Source organism: Mytilus californianus, unplaced genomic scaffold (genome assembly GCF_021869535.1).
Source record: "Mytilus californianus isolate M0D057914Y unplaced genomic scaffold, xbMytCali1.0.p SCAF_11, whole genome shotgun sequence".
In the NCBI taxonomy this organism is placed as follows: Eukaryota; Metazoa; Mollusca; class Bivalvia; order Mytilida; family Mytilidae; genus Mytilus; species Mytilus californianus.
This window is the reverse complement of record NW_026262593.1, coordinates 53,291,363-53,313,786: the sequence shown is the minus strand read 5'-3', so window position 1 is coordinate 53,313,786 and position 22,424 is coordinate 53,291,363. Positions and strand designations below refer to the sequence as shown.

General features: G+C 34.4%; 2 protein-coding genes across 3 annotated transcripts in view; both read left to right on the top strand.

Annotated features, from left to right (window-relative positions):
* LOC127720312 (uncharacterized) overlaps positions 1-22,424 on the top strand; it is a 416,307-nt gene that overhangs the window by 144,521 nt on the left and 249,362 nt on the right. The window lies entirely within an intron of this gene.
* On the top strand, positions 720-22,053 carry LOC127720308 (allantoinase, mitochondrial-like). The gene is made up of 11 exons (XM_052226877.1): positions 720-902; positions 2,628-2,779; positions 14,241-14,355; positions 14,787-14,933; positions 15,855-15,906; positions 16,527-16,620; positions 17,229-17,415; positions 17,635-17,773; positions 20,367-20,539; positions 20,831-20,863; positions 21,820-22,053. The coding sequence occupies exons 1-11, from the start codon at positions 759-761 to the stop codon at positions 21,967-21,969; spliced, it is 1,386 nt and encodes a 461-aa protein (XP_052082837.1). The 5' UTR covers positions 720-758; the 3' UTR covers positions 21,970-22,053.

Sequence of the window (22,424 nt, the reverse complement as noted above, 5' to 3'; positions counted from 1 at the left end):
AACGCCTCCGGGTGCGGGATTTTCTCGCTGTGTTGAATACCTTTTGGTGGCCTTCGGCTGTATTCTGCTCTTTGGTCGGGTTGTTGTCTCTTTGACACATTCCCCATTCCCATTCTCAATTTTATTAATTAACAACAGCTAGCACAATTTTACAAAATTTTGCAATTTCATGAACAACATTGTAAGAGTCGGAATTAAACAACTCATAAAATATGTCAGTATTATGGTTGGTAATAAGATTACGAGGTAATAATGATTTCCTTTCATTGTTGAAAAATGAACAATTAAACAAGTATAATGATATTCATCCCCTAGATGATTTTTATTACAAATGTCACAAATTTTGTCGTCACGATCTATACCCCAAAATCGACCCATTTCAATAGGAAGTCGATGATTAAGACATCTAAAATTGCATATTTTAAAAAGGCTTTCTTCAAATCATCTGGTAAATTAAATAAATAATATTCTTAACCATGCATACATTTGAAAATTATAAGACATTTTGGCGAGTTAAAAATAGTTGTACCCCAATTCTGCTTAAACTGACCAAATAATCTCTGTTTTACAAGTTTTGATAAACATATATACATTTCGGTACATTTTGTGCAATCCAATATTCAGAAAAACCACAATCACAACAAATATCTCAGATGCAAATACATTCTAAGGGAGATAATCAAATGAAAATATCCACAGTATTTCGATCGATAGCTTAAAATAGATTAACACGTTTGCACACATTGTAGAAGTAAACAATGTCAACAAGCAAAGCATTTGTTAGTAGACGTGTTTTTCTGGAAAATGAAATAACTCCTGCGTGCATAATTGTGGATAATGGAAAAATTACCAACATACAGCCTGGAGATGTTTCTCAAATATCGAAATCGGATGTTTCGGAGGTATATATATAGATCATATGTGTGTTTGTGCAATGAATGTCGTAACATAAAAAAAATTAAAAGGAAAACAATCCTGTATAATACTCCTATGTTTTTCTTATATTTTTGTGTATTATTTTTACTTTTTTGTGTAATTTTTTATATTTTTTATTTGCTTAAGTTACCCTTTGTTAAACGTCCTATTTATCATTGTCCTAAAACAGGATCACTAGCTTTGTTAAGGTATTAAAAGATAAGAACCTGAAAAGCGGCGAAACGTTTATGAATGGCATATTATTTATTGCCGTATACCTTCGTGAACGATTGATAAGCGCCAAGTGCTCCGGACTTCGAATCTTTTCTGGTTTATTAGTTTTTACCTGCCATAACTCTAAATTATAACGCATCAAATAATTGCCACTGGACGTTAAACAGTTAAGCAACAACCAACCAATCGACGAAAAGATTACAATAAATTTACACGCACGAAAGCAGAAATCATCCTTCGTTACATTGTGTCTTCTTTGAACGCGTTTACTTGAAAAATAAAAATATTTCAATAATTGTTTTTTTTTTCAATTTTGTACTTTGAAAACATTATTTAGTATTTTTACAAATATTGTAACACCTGAATACCTTAAATAACCCATAAATCTGATTAAATTCATAGTTGATAGCCTTGATTTCATAAAATGAAAATATTCTATAATTAATTTTCTATATTCATCCTCGTCCTCATCCTGTAGTCATAATCTAGTTTGTCAAACCGTTCTGATTTGTGGTAAAGAGAAATAAAACCTTAATACACTTTTGTTAAATCTCTTTATCAAAACAAAACAGGTGGGACTAATTTATTTCTCACATTTTCAAAAAGCAAAAAAACCCTTATCTTTATTGCTAAAACTCACAATATCAAAAGTTTTTATAGTTGTTGCAGCATCATAACGTATTTCTGACAGGTGTACGGTGGATGTTACACTCTTTTCACGTTGAAGAACCATTGCAACAACTATGAAGGGTCCGTAGGCAACTTGTTGCAAGGCAAAATATCTGCCCCTATCCAACATACAATCATTGTCCATGCAGTGCATGCCAGTACAAATTTTCCGCCCTGCATCTATGTTGTTCTACCTTGCAGGACCTACTTATGGCATTACTTTGTCAATGTTTTCCTGTCAAGAGTACTCATGAAATAGTTGCCACTGTATGTTAAGCAACAATGAATCAATGAATTTTATTAAAACTTGTAAAGTTTTAATAGTTCAGCTAAATAAAAAATGTGTACCAAATAATCGATTCAACACTTTAATCTAGTGACATTAGTTTCTCTATCTGGCATCCACATAAAAAAAATTGACCCTAAAAATACAAAGTTTGTGCCATGTTCGTGTCCTGAATATATATGCGATATGTGTTGATGAACTTTAGGCAAACAACAAAATAGTACGTAAGGGGACGACCATCTCATTTTCTGGTGGGGGAGAATAATTTTGTAATGTATAACTTTGCACTAGTCAGGATGAAAATTAATATTCTGCAACACAAAATGCAGGAAACAAATGTGTAAAAAAGTAAAATAAATATTCCCGCGGAAAAAAAATAATCATGCGTAGCAACATATGAAAATAAATTATCATTCTGGAAAAAATCATCCTTCCTACCCCCTCTCCCTAGAATATCAAATGGTCGCCCTTAAAAGTAAAACGTTTTTATACTCATTTTATGAATACAGAATTTCTTTCTTAGATCATTAATGTTGGCGATCAGCTGATAATGCCTGGTGTTGTTGACTGTCATGTCCACGTGAATGAACCAGGAAGGACGGCATGGGAAGGTTATTTGACAGCCACAAAGGCAGCAGCGGCAGGGGGTGTTACCACAATTGTAGATATGCCGCTGTAAGTATAACTGTATTCTTGTTGAACAATATTCAGTCCACAACAACGTTTGGAATATTTTGTAATACGATACTTATACAATAACTGTCCTCAGCGCCTGTAATTTAAATTCGGATTTTCTACATGTCTGCAGAGTTGCTACTGATGAGAAAGCTACCAATCTCATTGTAATGCAGATCCTGTGTCCAGGCTTTGCATACAAGGGTCCGACAACATTCCGTTCTAAAAAGACCTTACGGGATCCTTTGGTTTTATCGCCTGAAGCAAATTGAAAGCTGAAATTTGATTGGCTGATGTAATAAATAATAACCAGAATCGTTCTAAGCAAAGATTATGAAAGCTACATGTGCGGAAGCAAGTTTTTGTTCAAGTCAGTTGTAGGTTGTTTTAATAATAAACAGGGCTTCTCGATTTTGTTGTCAGATGGTCATACTTGTTTGTTCATGTAATCCTTATAAAAACAAGGAGATGGGGTATGATTGCCAATGAGACAACTTTCCACCCAAGTTCAAATGAAGTTGATGTAAGCAATTTTAGGCAACCGTGCGGTCTTCAACAATGAGAAAAACCCATACCGTATAGTCGGCTTTAAAAGGCCCCGACATAAAAAATATGAAACAGTTCAATTGAGAACACTAACGGCTTAATTTATAACAGATATTTGTTGAAATTTACAGAAAATCTCGGTTTTTGTCGAGCCTGCGACTTTTGTCGCAGAAAGCTCGACATAGGGATAGTGATCCGGCGGCGGCGGCGTTAGCTAACTTCATAAAAGCTTTATATTTTAGAAGGTGGAAGGTCTGGATGCTTCATACTTTGTATATGGATGCCTCATGTTACGAAGTTTCCGTCAGTCACATGTCCAATGTCCTTGACCTCATTTTCATGGTTCAGTGACTACTTGAAAAAAAAGTTAAGATTGTTTGTAATGTTAAATTCACTCTTATTATAAGTAATAGGATAACTATATTTGGTATGTGCGGACCTTGCAAGGTCCTCATGCCCGTCAGACAGTTTTCACTTGACCTTGACCTCATTTCATGGATCAGTGAACAAGGTTAAGTTTTGGTGGTCAAGTCCATATCTCAGATACTATAAGCAATAGGTCTAGTATATTCAGTGTATGGAAGGACTGTAAGGTGTACATGTCCAACTGGCAGGTGTCATCTTACCTTGACCTCATTTTCATGGTTCAGTGGTTATAGTTAAGTTTTTGAGTTTTGGTCTTTTTTTCTAATACTATATGCAATAGTTCAACTACATTTGGTGTATGGAAATATTTTATGATCTATTTGTCAGTCACGCAGGTTTTTTTTACTTTGACCTCATTTTCAAGGTTCATTGCTCAGTGTTAAGTTTTTGTGTTTTGGTCTGTTTTTCTTAAACTATAAGCAATAGGTCATTTATATTTGTTGTATGGAAGAATTGTTAGCTGTATATGCCTGCCTAGCATGGTTCATCTGACCTTGACCTCATTTTCATGGTTCATTGGTCAATGTTTAGTTTACTTGGTTAATGTTAAGTTTATGTGACAGTTGTAATAAAGCTTTATATTTAGGACTATCAACATAATATCAATGATTAGTAAAGAAGGCGAGACATTTCAGCGTGCGCACTCTTGTGAATACATGTATTGCCACATAATAATTATCTATGGCAGCGGAGTAACATTTTATGAAATCAATATGCAGACAACCAGATAATCGATTTATCGGGTTGTATTTGCGTATTTTGCATGATAGAAACTAGTGTTTTCTTTGTTTCACCAGCAAACCGGAAGATGACTTGATAAGTTCGGGTCAAACTGATCAACGTCAGTTCATATATTATGACGTCGGCGATATCTCCCGATCAACGTATTTGACGTCACAAAGCCATGATATGCAATTTTATGAAGAGCTGAGCAGAGTGATATAGTCAGCGGGACAACCGATAAATGGCTATAGCCGTTGGCCTGTCTTCTACAGAACTATCCGCCAAAGTTGAAACAATTCAATTGAGAAAACTAACGGCCTAATTTATAACAAAACAATTTACGAAAAACAAATATGACAGACATGAACCAACGACAATCACTGAACTACAGGCTCCTGACTTGGGACAGGCACGTAAAGAATGTGGCGGGGTTAAACATGTTTTTGAGCGCTCAACCCTCCCCTAACCTGGGACAGTGGTGTAACAGTACAACATAAGAACAAACTATAAAGGCTTAATAAAGAAAACCAATCGCTGCGTGAGGACATGGATGCGCTAGAACAATTTAGTCGACGTGACCTAATTCGTATTAATGGCATCCCTGACGGTGGGATAGATGAATCTTCCCCTCAAACAAACGAGTTAGTGAAGGAACTTATCAAAACCATCGATGAAGAACTTACGCCCGAAGATATCATTCGATCACACAGAATTGGTAAACCACCCACAAGGGAAGACAATGGAGACGGCCGAGTTAACAACAAATTTCAGACTCCTTGACAAATTATTGTCAAGATTAAGGATCATAATGTTAAAAAGAGGATCCTCAGATGCAGAAAATTTCTAAAAGGGAAAATGGAATATAAGTCCGTCAGAATGAATGAGGACCTGACCAAGCCGAGGAACGCCATTGCATACAAAGCCAGACAGCTCAGTATTGAGCATCATCTAAAAGACACGTGGACAGTTGATGGGAAAATTTATGTAAAGGACAATCAAATGCAAGTCCATGTTGTCAACACAATGCCAACGTTCCTACGTTTTGTATCGATATACTGCTGTCCTGGTTCCATGGACATCCTTGATAGGCTAGACTACAACAAAAAACAAAACAGACGCGAGTACACACCACCAAAACTCATAACATATGCGGAAGCACGAGCGGCAGAATTAGCAGTGAGAGCATCATCAAATACATCAGCTGAAAACACGAGTGTCCGAATGTCTTGATTTAACTTTGAATAAAACCGCATCTAATGACTACTTTTCTTTGTACATATTTCTACACGTATTCAGACTATTTGACAGTCTTGCTTCAGAATTTCTCAAAAACAACTGAACACTGACTAAACATAGTGTTGTCAAATAGTCTGCAATTGACTTTTTGCTTTTTTTTGTTTCTTTTGTTTATTTGTTTATTTTACTGCTACTTGTTACATATATCTGATTTGTAAATTATCCGCAGTCCTGTTAATTACACGCGAATACTTACCTTGATCGCTGATTTGTCAAGTGACAAATTTAAACGTATTGAAGTTCACAACACAAACTCTCATAGTAAAATTTATTACTCATGCGTGAAAATGATAAAAGTATAACGGTTGTTTTTAAATGGTGTTAATTAAAATCCTTGGTAAGGAAATTTTTATGTTTAATTTCACGCTCCTAAATCGACTTTTAAAAGGAGATATTACATTCAATTTGTAAATTTTATCGTATACAAGCGAACTTTAAACAACGCGTACAGCGAATTGCACTGCTTAAAACGTGTATGCTTACTATATATTGTAAATTGTATAGACAGATGTTGTCAATTCAGCGATCAAACAATCAATTAGGCAATTACAACTAAATCGAGATGATTTGACACGGTTGGTATTGACATTTGTTTTGAATTAATACGTAGATAAAGTTGTATCATTCATCAATTATTGTTATACATGTGTATACTCATTCCTCCAAACTATTTGTTCAATCCATGTACATGTGCATCCCTTTTCTTTTGTTTCATGCATATTACATATTGTTATTCAATTTTTGTTCTCACAATTTTTTCAAAATTTTTACTTACACTTTTTTCACAAAACAGATGAAATGCTATGGTTTATTTAACTTCGTATACGGCCGCTCTCAGTTTGACCAATTTCAGCCAGATGTAACATAACTCATGGGGGTGTCACGGAGTAAAAGTTCCTTCATAATATAAGTTCCAAATGGAAACAATATTCTAGAATATTATTTCCACTGGAATAAATATTACAGTAAATGTTCCTAACGGAATAAATGGTATAGAATATTTGTTCCAACAGGAACAGATATTATGACATTGTTTATAACAAAGTTTCCAGTGGAACTTCTGTTAGGCGGAACAAATACACGTTGACAAGGGTAGGAATCGAGTTATATCGTATGAGAGTTGGCCAATACTCACCAGGCAAAAACATCAAACAAAGACTAAATTTTATTGATTTTATCTGTATCAACTTATTTCTCGTTTGTAAAAGTGTCTCGCAGGCATTGGTGTTATCAATATTAATCTTCACGTTGTTGCATCAACTAGGCGTGTGCCTTAAACCTTCAGAGATGAAACATGTAGACGCAAATGTACAAAAAACAACCAGTGTAAATGTGAATCTTAGACTATTTATTATTTCATTTTTGTCGAGCCTTCGACTTTTGTCGAAAAAGCGAGACATAGCGATCCTACATTCCGTCGGCGTCGTCGTCATCGTCGTCGTCGTTGTCGTCGGCGGCGTCCACAAATATTCACTCTGTTGTTAAAGTTTTTGAAATTTTAATAACTTTCTTAAACTATCCTGGATTTCTACCAAACTTGGACAGAAGCTTGTTTATGATCATAAGATAGTATCCAGAATTAAATTTTGTAAAAAAAAAAATCCAGTTTTTCCGTATTTTACTTATAAATGGACTTAGTTTTTCTGCCAGGAAACATTACATTCACTCTGTGGTTAAAGTTTTTAAAATTTTAATAACTTTCTTAAACTATCCTGGATTTCTACCAAACTTGGACAGAAGCTTGTTTATGATTATAAGATAGTATCCAGAATTAAATTTTGTAAAAAAAAAAATCCAGTTTTTCCGTATTTTACTTATAAATGGACTTAGTTTTTCTGCCAGTTAACATGACATTCACTCTGTGGCAAAGTTTTTAAAATTTTAATAACTTTCTTAAACTATCCTGGATTTCTACCAAACTTGGACAGAAGCTTGTTTATGATCATAAGATAGTATCCAGAAGTAAATTTGTAAAAAACAAAATTCTATTTTTTCCGTATTTAACTTATAAATGGACTTAGTTTTTCTGTCAGTTAACATTACATTCACTCTGTGGTTAAAGTTTTTAAAATTTTAATAACTTTCTTAAACTATCCTGGATTTGTACCAAACTTGGTCAGAAGCTTGTTTATGATCAAAATCTAGTATCTTGAAGGAAATTTTTTAAAATTTTGTACCTGTTTATCCGTATTTTACTTATAAATGGACTTAGTTTTTCTTCCAGTTAACATTACATACAGTCTGCAGTTAAAGATTTAAAACATTTATTAGATTCATAAACTATCCTGGATTTTTACCAAATTGGGACAGAAGCTTCTTACAATCAAAAGATTGTATCGAAAGTAATATTGTTATTATTTTTTTTCCTCATTTTTGTTGAGCCTGCGATTAACAGTAAAAGTAGGCGAGACACTGGGTTCTGCGGAACCCTTACGAATTTTTACTATTTGTTATACAAATTTTGCTAATCCTAGCAGGAATAGAGGTAAATCCAGGTCCAAGTGACGATATGGATTCTTCTCAAAGTTTAATTAACTCAACTGACATGTCGGATTTCGGTGAACTTTTTCAAAGTCAGTCTCAATTCTTCACTTAAATGTACAAAGCCTAGCCCCTAAAATAGATCCGATTCAAGCTGAATACTCTGATTTCGACATTTTAGCGTTTAGTGAAACCTGGTTAAACAATAATCATACAGACGAATCAATTAAAATATTAAATTACCAGCACCCCTTCCGTCGTAACAGAGGTCCACACAAGGTTGGAGGGGGATAATTGTTTATGTAAAAAATAATATACATGTTCAACGTCGAGCCGACCTCGAAAGCTCAAGTTTTGAAGCAATATGGTTAGAACTAAAATTTAAAGATAAAAAGGCTTTACTCGGAACCTTTTATATACCTCCTAAAAGTGGATCAGATATCTGGGAAAAAATTGAATATTCTCTTGATATGGCGTCCAATGATAATTCTATTAATTACATAATGGCCACAGGCTATTTTAACGATAACCAACTAGCCCCTGTTAATTCAAAAATTACATCTTTGTTAAGCCAATTTAGTCTTACTCAAATGATAGACGAACCTACTCATTTTACTGAATCGTCGTCATCATTGCTAGATCTTTTTATAACAAACGATGCTCACATAATAACATACTGTGGAGTCGGGCCACTTTTATTAGACCAAATACGTATTCACTGTCTTATAATTAGTCTTTTGAACTTTCCAAAATGTCAACAAACTTTTAAGCGAAAAAATTGGCTATATGATCGCGGAAATTATGACAGATATCGTAACATCTTATCCGAAAAAAAATGGGATTCCGTAATAAACTCAAATAACGTTGAACAATTTACAACCGAAATAACAAAAACTATCATAGAAGCCGCTGAAAAATGTATTCCAAATAAAATAATAACTGTTCGTAAAAATAAACCTCCATGGCTAACAAATGATATTAAAAAAAAGATAAGGAAAAAAAATAGAATCAACAGAAAGGCTAAAAAATATAATAACATAGGATTGGGCAAAATTTAAGAAAATACGAAATGAAGCTACCAGTTTAATAAGAAAATCAAAGGATGATTTTAACAACAATTTAATTACAAAAATCATGAAAAGTAACCCGTCCACTACTAATTGGTGGAAAACGGTCAAACAAATATCCGAGTTAAAAGCAAACGACGCAAGTGTACCTCCATTAATGGTTAATAACAACTTAATATTTGATGAAATCGAAAAGGCAAATGAATTTAATCGATTTTTTTCTTCACAATCAAATATTGATGATTCAAGTGCTATGTTACCTGAAGAACTTCATAATATTAGTGATGACATTAGTTATATAGAACTTACTGTTACTGAAGTTGAAGATATATTGAAAATTGTTAATCCCACAAAAGCTTCTGGTCCAGACCTCATAAATCCCAAATTGTTAAAAGAAGCATCTTCTGTTTTGAAGTATCCATTATGTAAGCTATTTAACTTATCGTTAAGTACGTCTACTTTTCCAGATCAATGGAAAAGAGCAAATGTTACCCCAGTTTATAAAAATAATAAACCGAATGACGTGAAAAACTATAGACCTATTTCTCTGTTGAGTGTAATTTCAAAGTGTATGGAACGCTGTGTATATAAACATGTTTACAATCACTTCAAGCGTAATAATATTTTAACAAAAAATCAGTCAGGCTTTACACGGGGGGATTCAGCGGTTAATCATTAATTTTAATTAATATCTCAAATGATTTTGGGAAGGCTTTAGATAGCGGTAAAGAAATAAGGGTAGTATTCTGTGATATAAGTAAAGCTTTTGATCGAGTCTGGCATAAGGGACTGCTATTCAAACTTCAACAAACGGGCATATCGGGTTCTTTATTAAAGTGGTTTGAAAATTATCTTACAAATAGAGTCCAGCGGGTGGTTATTAACGGTTCAAGTTCTGAATGGTTACCTGTAAATGCAGGCGTCCCACAAGGGTCCATTCTGGGCCCTCTCCTTTTTCGATATTTATTAACGATATTGTAGAAGACATTCAAGCTCAAATTAAGCTATTCGCAGACGACACTTCATTATATATTATGGTTGACAATCCAACAGAAACAGCTACAATTTTAAATTACGATCTAGATAAGATTTATAATTTGTCAAAGAAATGGCTTGTGAATTTTAATGCCCAAAAGACTGAACTTCAAAAAAATAAATAGACCCTTTCATCCTCCATTAAATATGAATACCCAAGAGCTACAAACAGTAAGTAAACACAAACATCTAGGTGTCTTTTTTTTCTAACAACGGATCCTGGAACGACCATATTGAATATATAATTTCTAAATCTTACAAAAGAATAAATATAATGAGAAAAGTGAAAAATGTTCTTGATAGGTTTATACTTGAAAAAATTTACATATCATGTGTTCGCCCAATTCTTGAATATGCCGATGTCGTTTGGGACTCTCAAAATCAGAATTTGATCACTAAACTTGAAAATATTCAGCTTGACGCAGCGCGGATCGTCACGGGGGTACTAAACTTACCAGAATTAACAATTTATATGTTGAAACTCGATGGGAAAAAATATCTGAAAGACGGCGCAATCATAGACTAATTCATTATCACAAAATTTTGAATAATAAAACTCCAGAGTATTTAAGAGATTTATTGCCCGATTCAGTAGGAAGTAGACATGATCACAACACAAGACAAAGAAATAATATTACACAAGTCAACACACGGACCCGTTTATATTCTGAATATTTCATCCCAGCAACAACAAAACTATGAAACACTCTTAACTTAAACATAAGAAAATGTGAATCTCTATCATTATTCAAAAAACAAATTCGTACCCAAAATAGTAAGGCCATAACGTATTATTATATAGGATATCGCTTTGGTCAAATTCTTCATGCTCGCTTAAGAATGGATTCAAGTTCATTGAATTCTCACCTATTCCTTCGTAATTTAGTAGACTCTCCAAATTGTCGTTGTGGTGATGTAGAAACAAATTATCACTTCCTGTTATCTTGTCCAGTATACACTGATTTAAGACATGAACTCACAGGCACCTGTCTCAGAATTTTTTCCCCCTATATACCTTAATATAACAGCTGTTATATTAAGGTATATAGGAATTTTTTTTCTGAGACGAGTGCCTGTGCATGAACTATTAGATTCTGTTTCAGTTCTTCCTGTCCAAATTGTCACTAAAACTTTATTTTTTGGATCAACGGTACTCTCAGATGAGCAAAATAGTCTTTTATTTAGTTTGGTGCAGAAATATATTATCAAAAGTAAACGTTTTAACCCTTGATGTTAATGCTTCATCATTCAATAGGAACCCAAGCATTTTACACTGTATACATTACAAAAATTCATGTTTTTTTTTTCATTTCTTCCTCTCTTAAGTATTTGCCACCTTTTCATATTCATATATTTATTACAGAGCATGCCAGTAATTATATTTATGTATTGTTCAATAAGTGTATTATTTTTGTAAAAGGAGACAGATTTGTAAAAGCAAATTGCTTGTTTCTGAATCCTTAATATTCATTTCATTTGTATAATATGGTTCAATGTTGATTTATCTGAATAAATATTGTTTAAACTAACAAACTATAAAAATCAGTTAAAAAAGGCTTAACTCATCAGATAGATACAAATAGAAATACATCTAAAAAAACACAGAGTAGACGTGGACGGGTACTTGTACATCCCAAAAAACAAAAATACACTAAGTACAGATCTGAGAGTACTCGCAGTTACTGACAGCTAGTTCAAAGCCAATAACAACTAATGAAAAAAAAAATCATGTATCTAAGACTAAAATATCAATCATTACGCATCCAACATCCAATGGATTTAATGTTAAGACGTCATTAACAGTCAGAGAAAAACATGATCTGTGCAATGCTAAACTATAGGTATTGACAGATTGTAGTACAGTGAAAGTACATATGTGTAATAATAAGTATGGTTTTAATTTACTGATGACAAAATCAATATTGATACCAATAAATACAATATTTAAAGATTTGATTACAGTGTTGAATAGGTAACTTTTAGAAAAAGTTTATTTAAAGGATTGATAAGTTTACCCGGATCGTATCTAGATTTCCGGGCTCGGTTTACAACATCACTGTAAAAATTAGGATGTGCTATTTCGTTTGAAATAAGTTTTTCTACAGGTACAGCCAAACTTGCAGGCCAAATCTTTGTATCTATGAAAGAATTTAGTAAAAGTTTTAAGTAATATTAAGCTGTCTTCTACAGACTAGGCTGGCCAGTTTATTAAGCTGTCTTCTACAGACAGACTGGCTTGTTTATTACGCTGTCTTCTACAGACTAGGCTGGCCAGTTTATTAAGCTGTCTTCTACAGACTAGGCTGGCCAGTTTATTAAGCTGTTTTCTACAGACTAGGCTGACCAGTTTATTTAGCTGTCTTCTGCAGACATGCTGACCAGTTTATTAAGCTGTCTTCTACAGACAAGGGTGGCCAGTTTATTAAGCTGTCTTATACAGATAGGCTGGCCAGTTTATTAAGCTGTCTTCTACAGACAGGCTGGCCAGTTAATTACGCTGTCTTCTACAGACTAGGCTGGCCAGTTTATTAAGCTGTCTTCTACAGACATACTGACCAGTTTATTAAGCTGTTTTCTACAGACATGCTGACCAGTTTATTAAGCTGTCTTCTACAGATTAGGCTGGCCAGTTTATAATGCTGTCTTCTACAGACAGGCTGGCCAGTTTATTAAGCTGTCTTCTACAGACAGACTGGCCAGTTTATTACGCTGTCTTCTACAGAATAGGCTGGTCAGTTTATTAAGCTGTCTTCTACAGACAGGCTGGCCAGTTTATTAAGCTGTCTTCTACGGACAGGCTGGCCAGTGTATTACGCTATCTTCTACAGACTAGGATGACCAGTTTATTAAGCTGTCTTCTACAGACAGGCTGGCCAGTTTATTACGCTGTCTTCTACAGACATGCTGGCTAGTTTATTACGCTATCTTCTACAGACAAGGCTTACCAGTTTATTAAGCTGTCTTTTACAGACTGATCAGTTTATTAAGCTGTCTTCTACATACATGCTGACCAGTTTATTGAGCTGTCTTCATTCAATTTTAATTCATCTTTATAATATTTGTTAATAACAGTCTTTTATGTTTCGTTTATATGCATATAATCACTGTAAAACTGGTATAAACCCTTAACAGTAATTGAAGTCTGTTTCTGTGTCCCAGTAGCCATGACCCTTCTAACCCGCGATAAAAAAAAATGAAAAATAACATCTTCATGTCGCAAACTAGTTTTCTAATTATTTATCAAGTCATGTTAGTTATTTATGATAATAAGTCATTGTACTTGAAAACGAAAAATTTGATATTAACTTTTTAGGTTTTAAAACATGATTGCGTTTAAGCATGTTTAAGTTTACAATATACAATTCGATAATACACATATATTCTCATAAGAAATATTAAAGAAAACATCAAAACTGAAGAAAATGTGAGAATTAAGCGTATTACTATATCGACAATTTATGTTTCTGACAGTTTCGGACCTGCTACTAGAAAATTAGAGTATGGTTGAAAGGGAAGAAAAAAGAGTTCCTTACAACAGACCACCGACGGGCACCTCAAAGATTTGCTGCCTAAGGGCTATTTTAACGTGAAGAGAGCGCGGCGTTTTTCCCTTAAGAAGACATCGATTTTAACGTCCTTATTCTGATCGGACAGGTGGCTGCTAATTTAAACATCCCGCATAGCTATGCAGACTCCTTTCTGTAGCATAGATTCAACTGCCTGATGAGAGGGATCAGGTTTAATCATATTTCACATGCCAATCCGTGGAATCCAAAAAGTCATAGGGCAATTGTACCTCAGCTATAGTCCATATGAAACGGTCGAACAAAATTAAACTTTGAATTGAAAGCGTAAATTGGTCGATATATTGAACTATTTTTTTGCAGAAACTCTATTCCATCAACTGTGACATTACCTGCCTTTACAACGAAATTATCGGAAGCTGCTGGGAAGTGTTATGTAGATGTCGGTTTCTGGGGCGGCATCGTTCCAGGAAATCAGGTATGTTAATTTGGATTAACGTTAACGTTAATAATAAACGTGATGTACATGTACATGTATGTCACTCGAACTCATCACATCAAATGCACTGTATAAATACATGTCTCTGCTATGCAGACATTTCAATATATTTAAAAAAAAATCCATGATTCATTCGGATTGCAGTTCTACAGAAAATACTGACCTTCTATCCAACTGTACAATTATCTTTCGTACTTATTTGGCATTTTATTTTTTTTTTATTCAAGCGTCACTGATGGGATTTTTGTGGACGAAACGCGCGTCTGGCGCACAAAATTATAAGCCTGGTAACTTTGTTGAGATTTTTAGAACCAATGCTGAATGCTGGTATAATGGGGTTTAAATGTTTTCTGGTGTAAATATGAACCAATTAAGACCCTGGTTTATAGAATTTGACTACTATTTTTTAGAATGAGTTAGTACCAATGCTGAATGCTGGTGTGATGGGCTTTAAATGTTTTCTGATACATAGTGGTGTGGACGAATTTCCCCATGTTGATAGATCTGATTTAGAACAAGCATTTCCAATTCTCCAGGGAACATCTGCAGTCGTTTTGGTATGTAAATTAACAATATCCAGTGGCTGATTGAGGGGTCGATGAGGGCGTATGCCCCTTTTTGATTCGAAAACAGATTTTGTTTTGCAATAAATTGTCGAAAATGATTGAGCCTCGCTATGCTCGGACATATTGTTACCATTATCGACTTCCACGATTTCCCGGACCCACCGCTGAGGTCACGAACCAGTTATACATATAAAAGAAATACATAATATGTAATAAAATCCGGACTAATATGCAATTAAAACAGTGTAACCCTAACCCAAGTCAATCCTGTAGAACGTCAGAATATATATATATCTAACCAGTTTACAGTGTTCGCTATCTGATACTCTTGTGTGTGTTCTATCGAACAAGCAGTTGGTTGTTAGAAGTTGATGCCATGTGCGATTGTGCCCAAATTTGTATAATTTCTTTCATTGTTCTGACAGGATTGATTGATTGATTGTTGGTTGTTTAACGTCCAGTGGAAATATTTCATGCTTGTTCAGGACGAGAACAAATCACCAACAAATACAATAGGTATGTCCTGTAATACAGGCCGTCAGGGATGAAGGGTATATTGGATAGGGACAGAAATGTTGCCTTGCAACAGGCCAAATACGGACCCCTTTAAGAGTTGTTGTAAGGGTTCGCAATGTGCATAGAGCGTGGCACTCTGTTTACATGAGGCATCACCTTTAACGTCCTGATTTTGACCGAACGTCTCTGCGTACTTGTCCATCCCACAAAGCCGAACGGACGACCCACTTTTGCAATAAGGGTTTATTGCAAGTCGGAAAAATACCATATTATAATGATATTTCTATTCCCTATTCACCCTTGGGAGTGTTGTATCAGGACATAGCATATACATGTTCATTATGTGTTTTTTTCTAAGAGGATGAATCATACGTTATCATATTTTTTATTTAACAGTTCCATGCGGAGGTTGACTGTGGATGTGGCTCAAGCACCTACATAGAAAAAGGTAAACTTTTCATTGTTTCATTTGCCTGTTTATCATAGAATGTGAATTATGATCATATCACTAGTCAACTTGTCTAACTGACAGACAGATATATATCTATTATTGTTATTCAAATATCAACGTTACAGAGATGGTAATATGATAGTTTTCGGTTTGGAGGGGGGGTGCAGGTGGGGTTGACACGAGGGTGTCTATTTCCCAAATTGCAATTTTTTCCTACTTGTTTTCCCCTACATCACTCTGTGTTCACCCCAACATGCGTATCCCTCATCTCCACTTTTTCACCCTATATCCCACATCCCAAAAAGGGTACATTATGCCACTATCCTGTCTTTCTGGCAATCGACGATTGTCACACCTACATTTCCAAATTTCCGTAATTTCAATACATGTTGAAATGATAAAGCTGAAAAATATTTTTCAAATTGAATTAAGTTTTGATTAGAGCCTGGTGTGATTAAAGCTTTGATACAATAAAGAACCACTAATGTTAAACAAGAATATGTTTAGATAATCCATGGATTTGATTAGGCAGACATTAACGTTCTAATATGTATATCTTCTTAATTTTAAAATGTTTTTGCACTCTTTTATGCATCAGTATTTGGTTTTTTTTTCAGAACCTAGAAAATATGAGACCTTTTTAGAATCCCGACCCGACCAAATGGAACTTGAAGCCATCAAACTTGTATGTGAATTATGCTTAAAATATAGGTAAGTTGTCTAGATTCAATACTTTTTGTTATTTTTGGAAGAAAAAAAGAGATAGATGAATGCAAAGAGTTTTATCAACCATTTTCTGAATAAGAAAATGCCTGTACCAAGTCAGGAATATGACAGTTGTTATCCATTCGTTCGATGTGTTTGAGTTTTTGCCATTTGCTTAGGGACTTTCTGTTTAGAATTTTCCTCGGAGTACAGTATTTTTGTTATTTAACTTTTTTCTATTGAGTTTTTTTTTCGTGAAATGTTATTATTTTAGTCATGCATAACAGACGATAAGCGAAAACTAGTTATTTTGTTTATAATTAAAATAGAAATGTTGGCATGGATGGTCTTCACTTCAGTTCGTTTGTGAAATTGCTGTTTAAAACCCGCTCTTTACGCAATTAAGACTACATTTTTTATTTGCATGTCCCATTCCAGAGCTAGCTACCGGAACCCATGAGTTCACACCCATTTTTTATTAGTGTGTTCGTTTTGCCCAATATACAGTTTTTTGTGCAGTTTTTTGTGGACTTTTCTTTCTTTTCTTTTTGCGTTCTTCGACTCATTATTTTGTATTCACATTCTTGTTATCATCATGCTCTTTTTCATTACAGAGTAAGATGTCATATCGTACACTTATCCACAGCCAAAGCCCTTCCAATAATTATTGAAGCCAGGAAAGCAGGTGCTCCTCTAACAGTGGAGACTTGTCATCATTATTTATCACTAGAGGCAGAGACAATACCAGATGGCGCTACACAGTATAAATGTTGCCCACCAATCAGGGGCAAGAGCAACCAGGTAAGCACTTTTTTATTAATGGACGACAGACACTAGTAGCTTATGACCACAATGACAATACAGAAAATGATGGCCCGTTTGTTTGAGCACTTTGGCTTCCTTTTTTAATAAGATATGACCGTCGTGATATTGCCAAGAGTGCTGAATTGACGTTAAACACTAACAATCAATCAATACAGCATATTACATATTAACAGATATTGTATTTTTTTTTATCAGGATTTATTATGGGAGGCATTAAAGGATGGACACATTGATATGGTTGTGTCTGACCACTCTCCATGTACTGCTGATCTAAAAGTCTTAGACACAGGTGACTTCCTGTGTGCTTGGGGAGGCATTGCTTCAGTGCAATTAGGTATGTACCAACAGAAACACATCACATGATCATATTACCGGCTATCGGTACGGCAGATGCAATAGGTAACACACGTGACAGATAAAATCTGTTCCACGCGATAACAATATCTATTGTATTGCAACGGCAGCCAGAACAACTGTTGTACGTGATAGCGATAACCATTGTTTTAAGTGGAGAGGAGGGAACTGGATCGAAACCCTTGGGTAGCGAAGATGTGTTTAGCCGATAGTGTTAATGTTAGGGTGGTAAAAGGGTGTGAGAAATAATTAATAAATACAAAGAATTTGAAGCATTTGAAGCATTTAATGTAACCTGTCACAGCAGGTATAAACAAACAATTGCTAACACTAAGGATTTCATGTCTGCCTTAAAGATACATGTATTGCTGAAGTTAATTTGTCTATACTTTCATGACTTTGGTCAAAATAAAAAAAAAACAAATTGGTGTATAGTTTCGCTACCTTTTCTATTTTTTGCCTCTAAATTCCTTACCTGAAGTTTATTTGTACTTGCTTTTGGAAGTGAATGGTGTACAGTAACCCATCGTATACTCAAGCTGAGACTACTATAACACTGTGTTACAGTAGTCTCAGACTCAAAGGAAAAACATTAGTTAATTGAAAAAAAAACTTCCTATCTACCTACTATTTTTCGCGGAAAGCCTAAACACAGTGACAGATACTTGTTTGTTTCACTTGATTAAGTGCATTATAGCTTTTGGGTAAATTGTCTCCGTTCTGGTGACTAAATTTGTTAGCTAAGTGAATAGTTAATTCGGTTTAATTAGCAGCAATAAAAACAGAAACAAACTGGCCTTAGTTGGAACTATTCTGCGTTAAAAAATCTATTTATAGAGACGGTAGCGGTAATCTGTCTGCTTAATCTTTGATTTTGTCATCAACTTCGAGAATTATTTAAGGTTAAACACATAAAAATCTTAGAAAGTGTATCCTATATTTGATAGATATTATACAGACGACAGTCATCCTTTTGTCGTCTGAAGCAGACAAGACTAGTTTTAATATCACTTGTAAATTCATTTAAAGTATATAAACTATGTATGTCTAAGAAGCGTAGGAGTCGGGGGGGGGGGGGGGGGGAAGGGGGGTGACCCCCAACTTTAAAAATTGGTGAGGGCAACACTTTAATTTTTGAAAAATAAAAAAAAAAAAAATTGAAGACACTGACTAAATCTAGACAATTAGATTTATAGAAAAGATTTTTTTTTCTTTGTAACTTTCGGAACCCTCCCCCTCTTTTCGGTCTACTGCTATGTCACTGATTCTAAAATATTTATCTGAGACCAGTTTCAAGGAATAATCGCATAATTTTTCGAAAATTTATTCATATTTAAGCTAAAATTTAATGCAAACTAATGTTGGTTTGATTATGCCAGCATGAGATATGTGTTTTTAGTTTTTTTTCTCCTGTACAAAAAACTAGGGGGGATTTTCTCAATGAGAATATGAATACCATCCAGACCCTCTTATTTGTATTAGTGTCAGAGAAGTGATATTTTTTGCTTCGCATCACGGTGCGGAGCTATTAGTTTCAGTCGAAATACACGCCATCTTGAAATAGTTACTTATCACATATAGATTCTGATTGGTTGCTTTATGATGTGGCTGAGACACAGCAACAGCTATTGGCTTAAATGAGATAAAGAATTACAGACTTTTCTCGTCTCAGGATAAGACATCAAATGCCGGAAAATTAACTATGTGTATTTCAGTTCCGATCAACTGTCATTGATTCATGTTCGTTTTATTATGCATATATTGCACACTGAAATTCAATATTGAAATATCAATTATTAATACGTGTTTATTTGCTTTGTTACTCTGCAATATGCAAGATTTGTTTTGCTAAACAATGTTCCTATACAATGTTTACAAAAATGCATAATCTGTATTTTATAACTTCTGCCAATCTAGGCACACCTCCAGAGTCGTGTCTATTTGTAAATAATTTAATTTTGGATGTAAAGCGTCTTCTGATTGGCTGGCGTTGTTTTATTTATCAGTTCATAGACATAATTTTGTCATGTGACCGTGACGTCAACAACGTTTTTTCATGGTTTACTCCGGTTTAAAATGGAATTTAGAATGTTACAAATTAAAACATTTAAGAAATGACTGTAATATTTTTTCTGTCTATTCGAAATAACATAAAAAATGTGGTGCACACTTTAAAATAACCCGCTACGCGGGTTATTCAGTGTGCACCACATTTTTGATGTTATTTCTTCATAGACAGAAAAAATATTACAGTCATTCCTTAAATGTTTTAATTTGTAACAAGAAAAGTGAACAAAATGTTAAAAGCATGGGTGTTTAACGCACAACACTGAACAGCCAGTTTAAAATTTCAGAAAAGTTCATCTTAATATATATACAAAAATTGATATTCCAAGTCTAAGACATCCATTTTATATCAATCAATATCTAAAAATACCACATTTCCAGTACTAAATCAACAACCACATGCACACATATTACTTTAGATTAGGATAGAGCGAAGCAGTCCACACCGTTTTAGAAAGGTCAAACTTGTAAATGGTTAAATTTACTTTACGGTGATACTGTTTCAGGTCTCTCTTTATTTTGGACAAACTGCCTTCGACATGACATGACCCTAGTAGATTTAGTTCAGTTGCTATGCAGAAAGACAGCAGAAATGGCCAACCTAGGACACAGGAAAGGCGCTATAAAGGAGGGGTACGATGCAGATTTCGTTGTTTGGGATCCTGATTCAACATTTAAGGTAATTTGAATGATACTCGCAGAACAATGTTTTAAATATTTGGAATATATAGATTTAAGAAGATGTGGTATGAGTGCCAATGAGACAACTCTCCATCCTAGTCACAATTAATAAAAGTAAACCATTATAGGTCAAAGTATGGTCTTCAACACGGAGCCTTGGCTGTCTTTTTCAATATATCACTTTCAAAGGCTTGAAGTTTAAGGAGGAAATTCTTCAATTTTCATTCACTGATGTAATTCCTAAATCACTGGACAGCTGATTCATTATTTCTTTCAATATGTTTTACAGGTGACAGAGAAGAATATTCATTTCAAGAACAAGGTATTGTATTATTAGAGAAAACATTTATGTAGAAGAAGTGTGTTACGATATTTCTCCTCTCGAGACAGTTAAATTTTATTATTTAAAGTGCAAGGCTTGCCGAGCTTTTTAAATATTTAAATTTTACTGTTGAGATTGGAGAAATATCATAAAACAGACACGTGTTGCAGTTATGGAATCTATATGTCTGCTACATAAATGTTTTCTCTAATTGAACTGTCAATTGAACAACACACACACACACAACTAAAACTACAGATTTCAAAATCTCATATGTTGGTTTGAACTGACATCAGCTTGAAAATGTGCATTTTCGGAGGCTGCACGACAATGGATAATTAAATTGTTTGATAAGCGAATAATTTATTAAAAACGTTAGTTGGTTGAAAATCTACTTGAAACGTAATGCGCAACAAATTCTCTGAAATGACAAATACCTTACAGATTTATTTGGACCAATGTCAAGAATACTGGTATGAAAACATTTACGTGTGTAGTATTCCATCAAATATTCCAGTTTGAAAAGGTGGGTACTAAAATCTGGTATTCACGATTAAGGTGACAACGAGTTTACCTATATAAGTGGGTCTAGTGTCACGCTTTTTGTACGTTAAATAGCTCTTGCACCAATTTTCTCTTTAAGGGTCCGTGGGTGTCCTGTTGTATGGTAAAACTTTTACCCTAACCAAGATACCGTAATTTTCCAAATCAGTCCAAACCCGTCCTTCTAATTAAACGACCTTCCTATTGTAATCATTGTCGATTTATTCTTGTTCTAAATATGCATGAAATATTGGCCACTGGACGCTAGGCAAACATTAATCAATTATTTAACCATAGCATTGGAAGGCAAACGCATAACACATTAAAGAGTAGCTACACTAAAGAATTCCTATTTGAAGTAAAAAAATATTGAAAAGATAATTTAAAAGATATAGGCCAATATTAATTTTCAGATAACTCCATACATGGGCAAAGAACTAAAAGGCGTCGTGCAATCGACTATTGTACAGGGAGTGACAGTTTATGATTGCGGAGAATTTTCTGAGTCACCTCGAGGTCATTTTTTGCTGAACGAAAAAAATAAAACCCAATCAGTTCTCTGATCTGGACATTTTTGCGGGAATTAGCATAAAAATCTCATATTGTGAACAAATATTTATTTTGTTATAAATAAATTTTGAAATACATAGTTTGTCATGACTGGCACGAAAGTAAAGACTCATCACTCATTATTTTTGTGTATAAACATCTTAATATATCTGGATTCTAGTACTAAACTAATGACTCACGACCCATGACGGGTGCCACATGTGGAGCAAGATGTGAGTGCTCGTCCAAGACCCTTAGTTAAACTCCACATTTTTGTTGGGTTTGTATTGTTCAGTCTCTAGTTTTCTATGTTTGTTCGTCTTGTCGTCATTCTTCTGGTCCTATTCTGTTTCTTAAAGGGGCCTCGGTGGCCAAGTGGTCTAAGTAGTTCAAATACTGTATCACTAGCCAGCCAACACTGAGGTTTTGAGTTCGAATCCCGCACGGGGCAGGTGTACTCGACTCCAAT

Excerpts from the sequence above, each read along its gene's own strand:
- LOC127720308 (XM_052226877.1), top strand. The coding sequence starts at position 759 with ATGTCAACAAGCAAAGCATTTGTTAGTAGACGTGTTTTTCTGGAAAAT. Across the intron at positions 903-2,627 it reads CGAAATCGGATGTTTCGGAG|ATCATTAATGTTGGCGATCA; the intron begins GTATATATATAG and ends TTTCTTTCTTAG. Across the intron at positions 2,780-14,240 it reads ACAATTGTAGATATGCCGCT|AAACTCTATTCCATCAACTG; the intron begins GTAAGTATAACT and ends ATTTTTTTGCAG.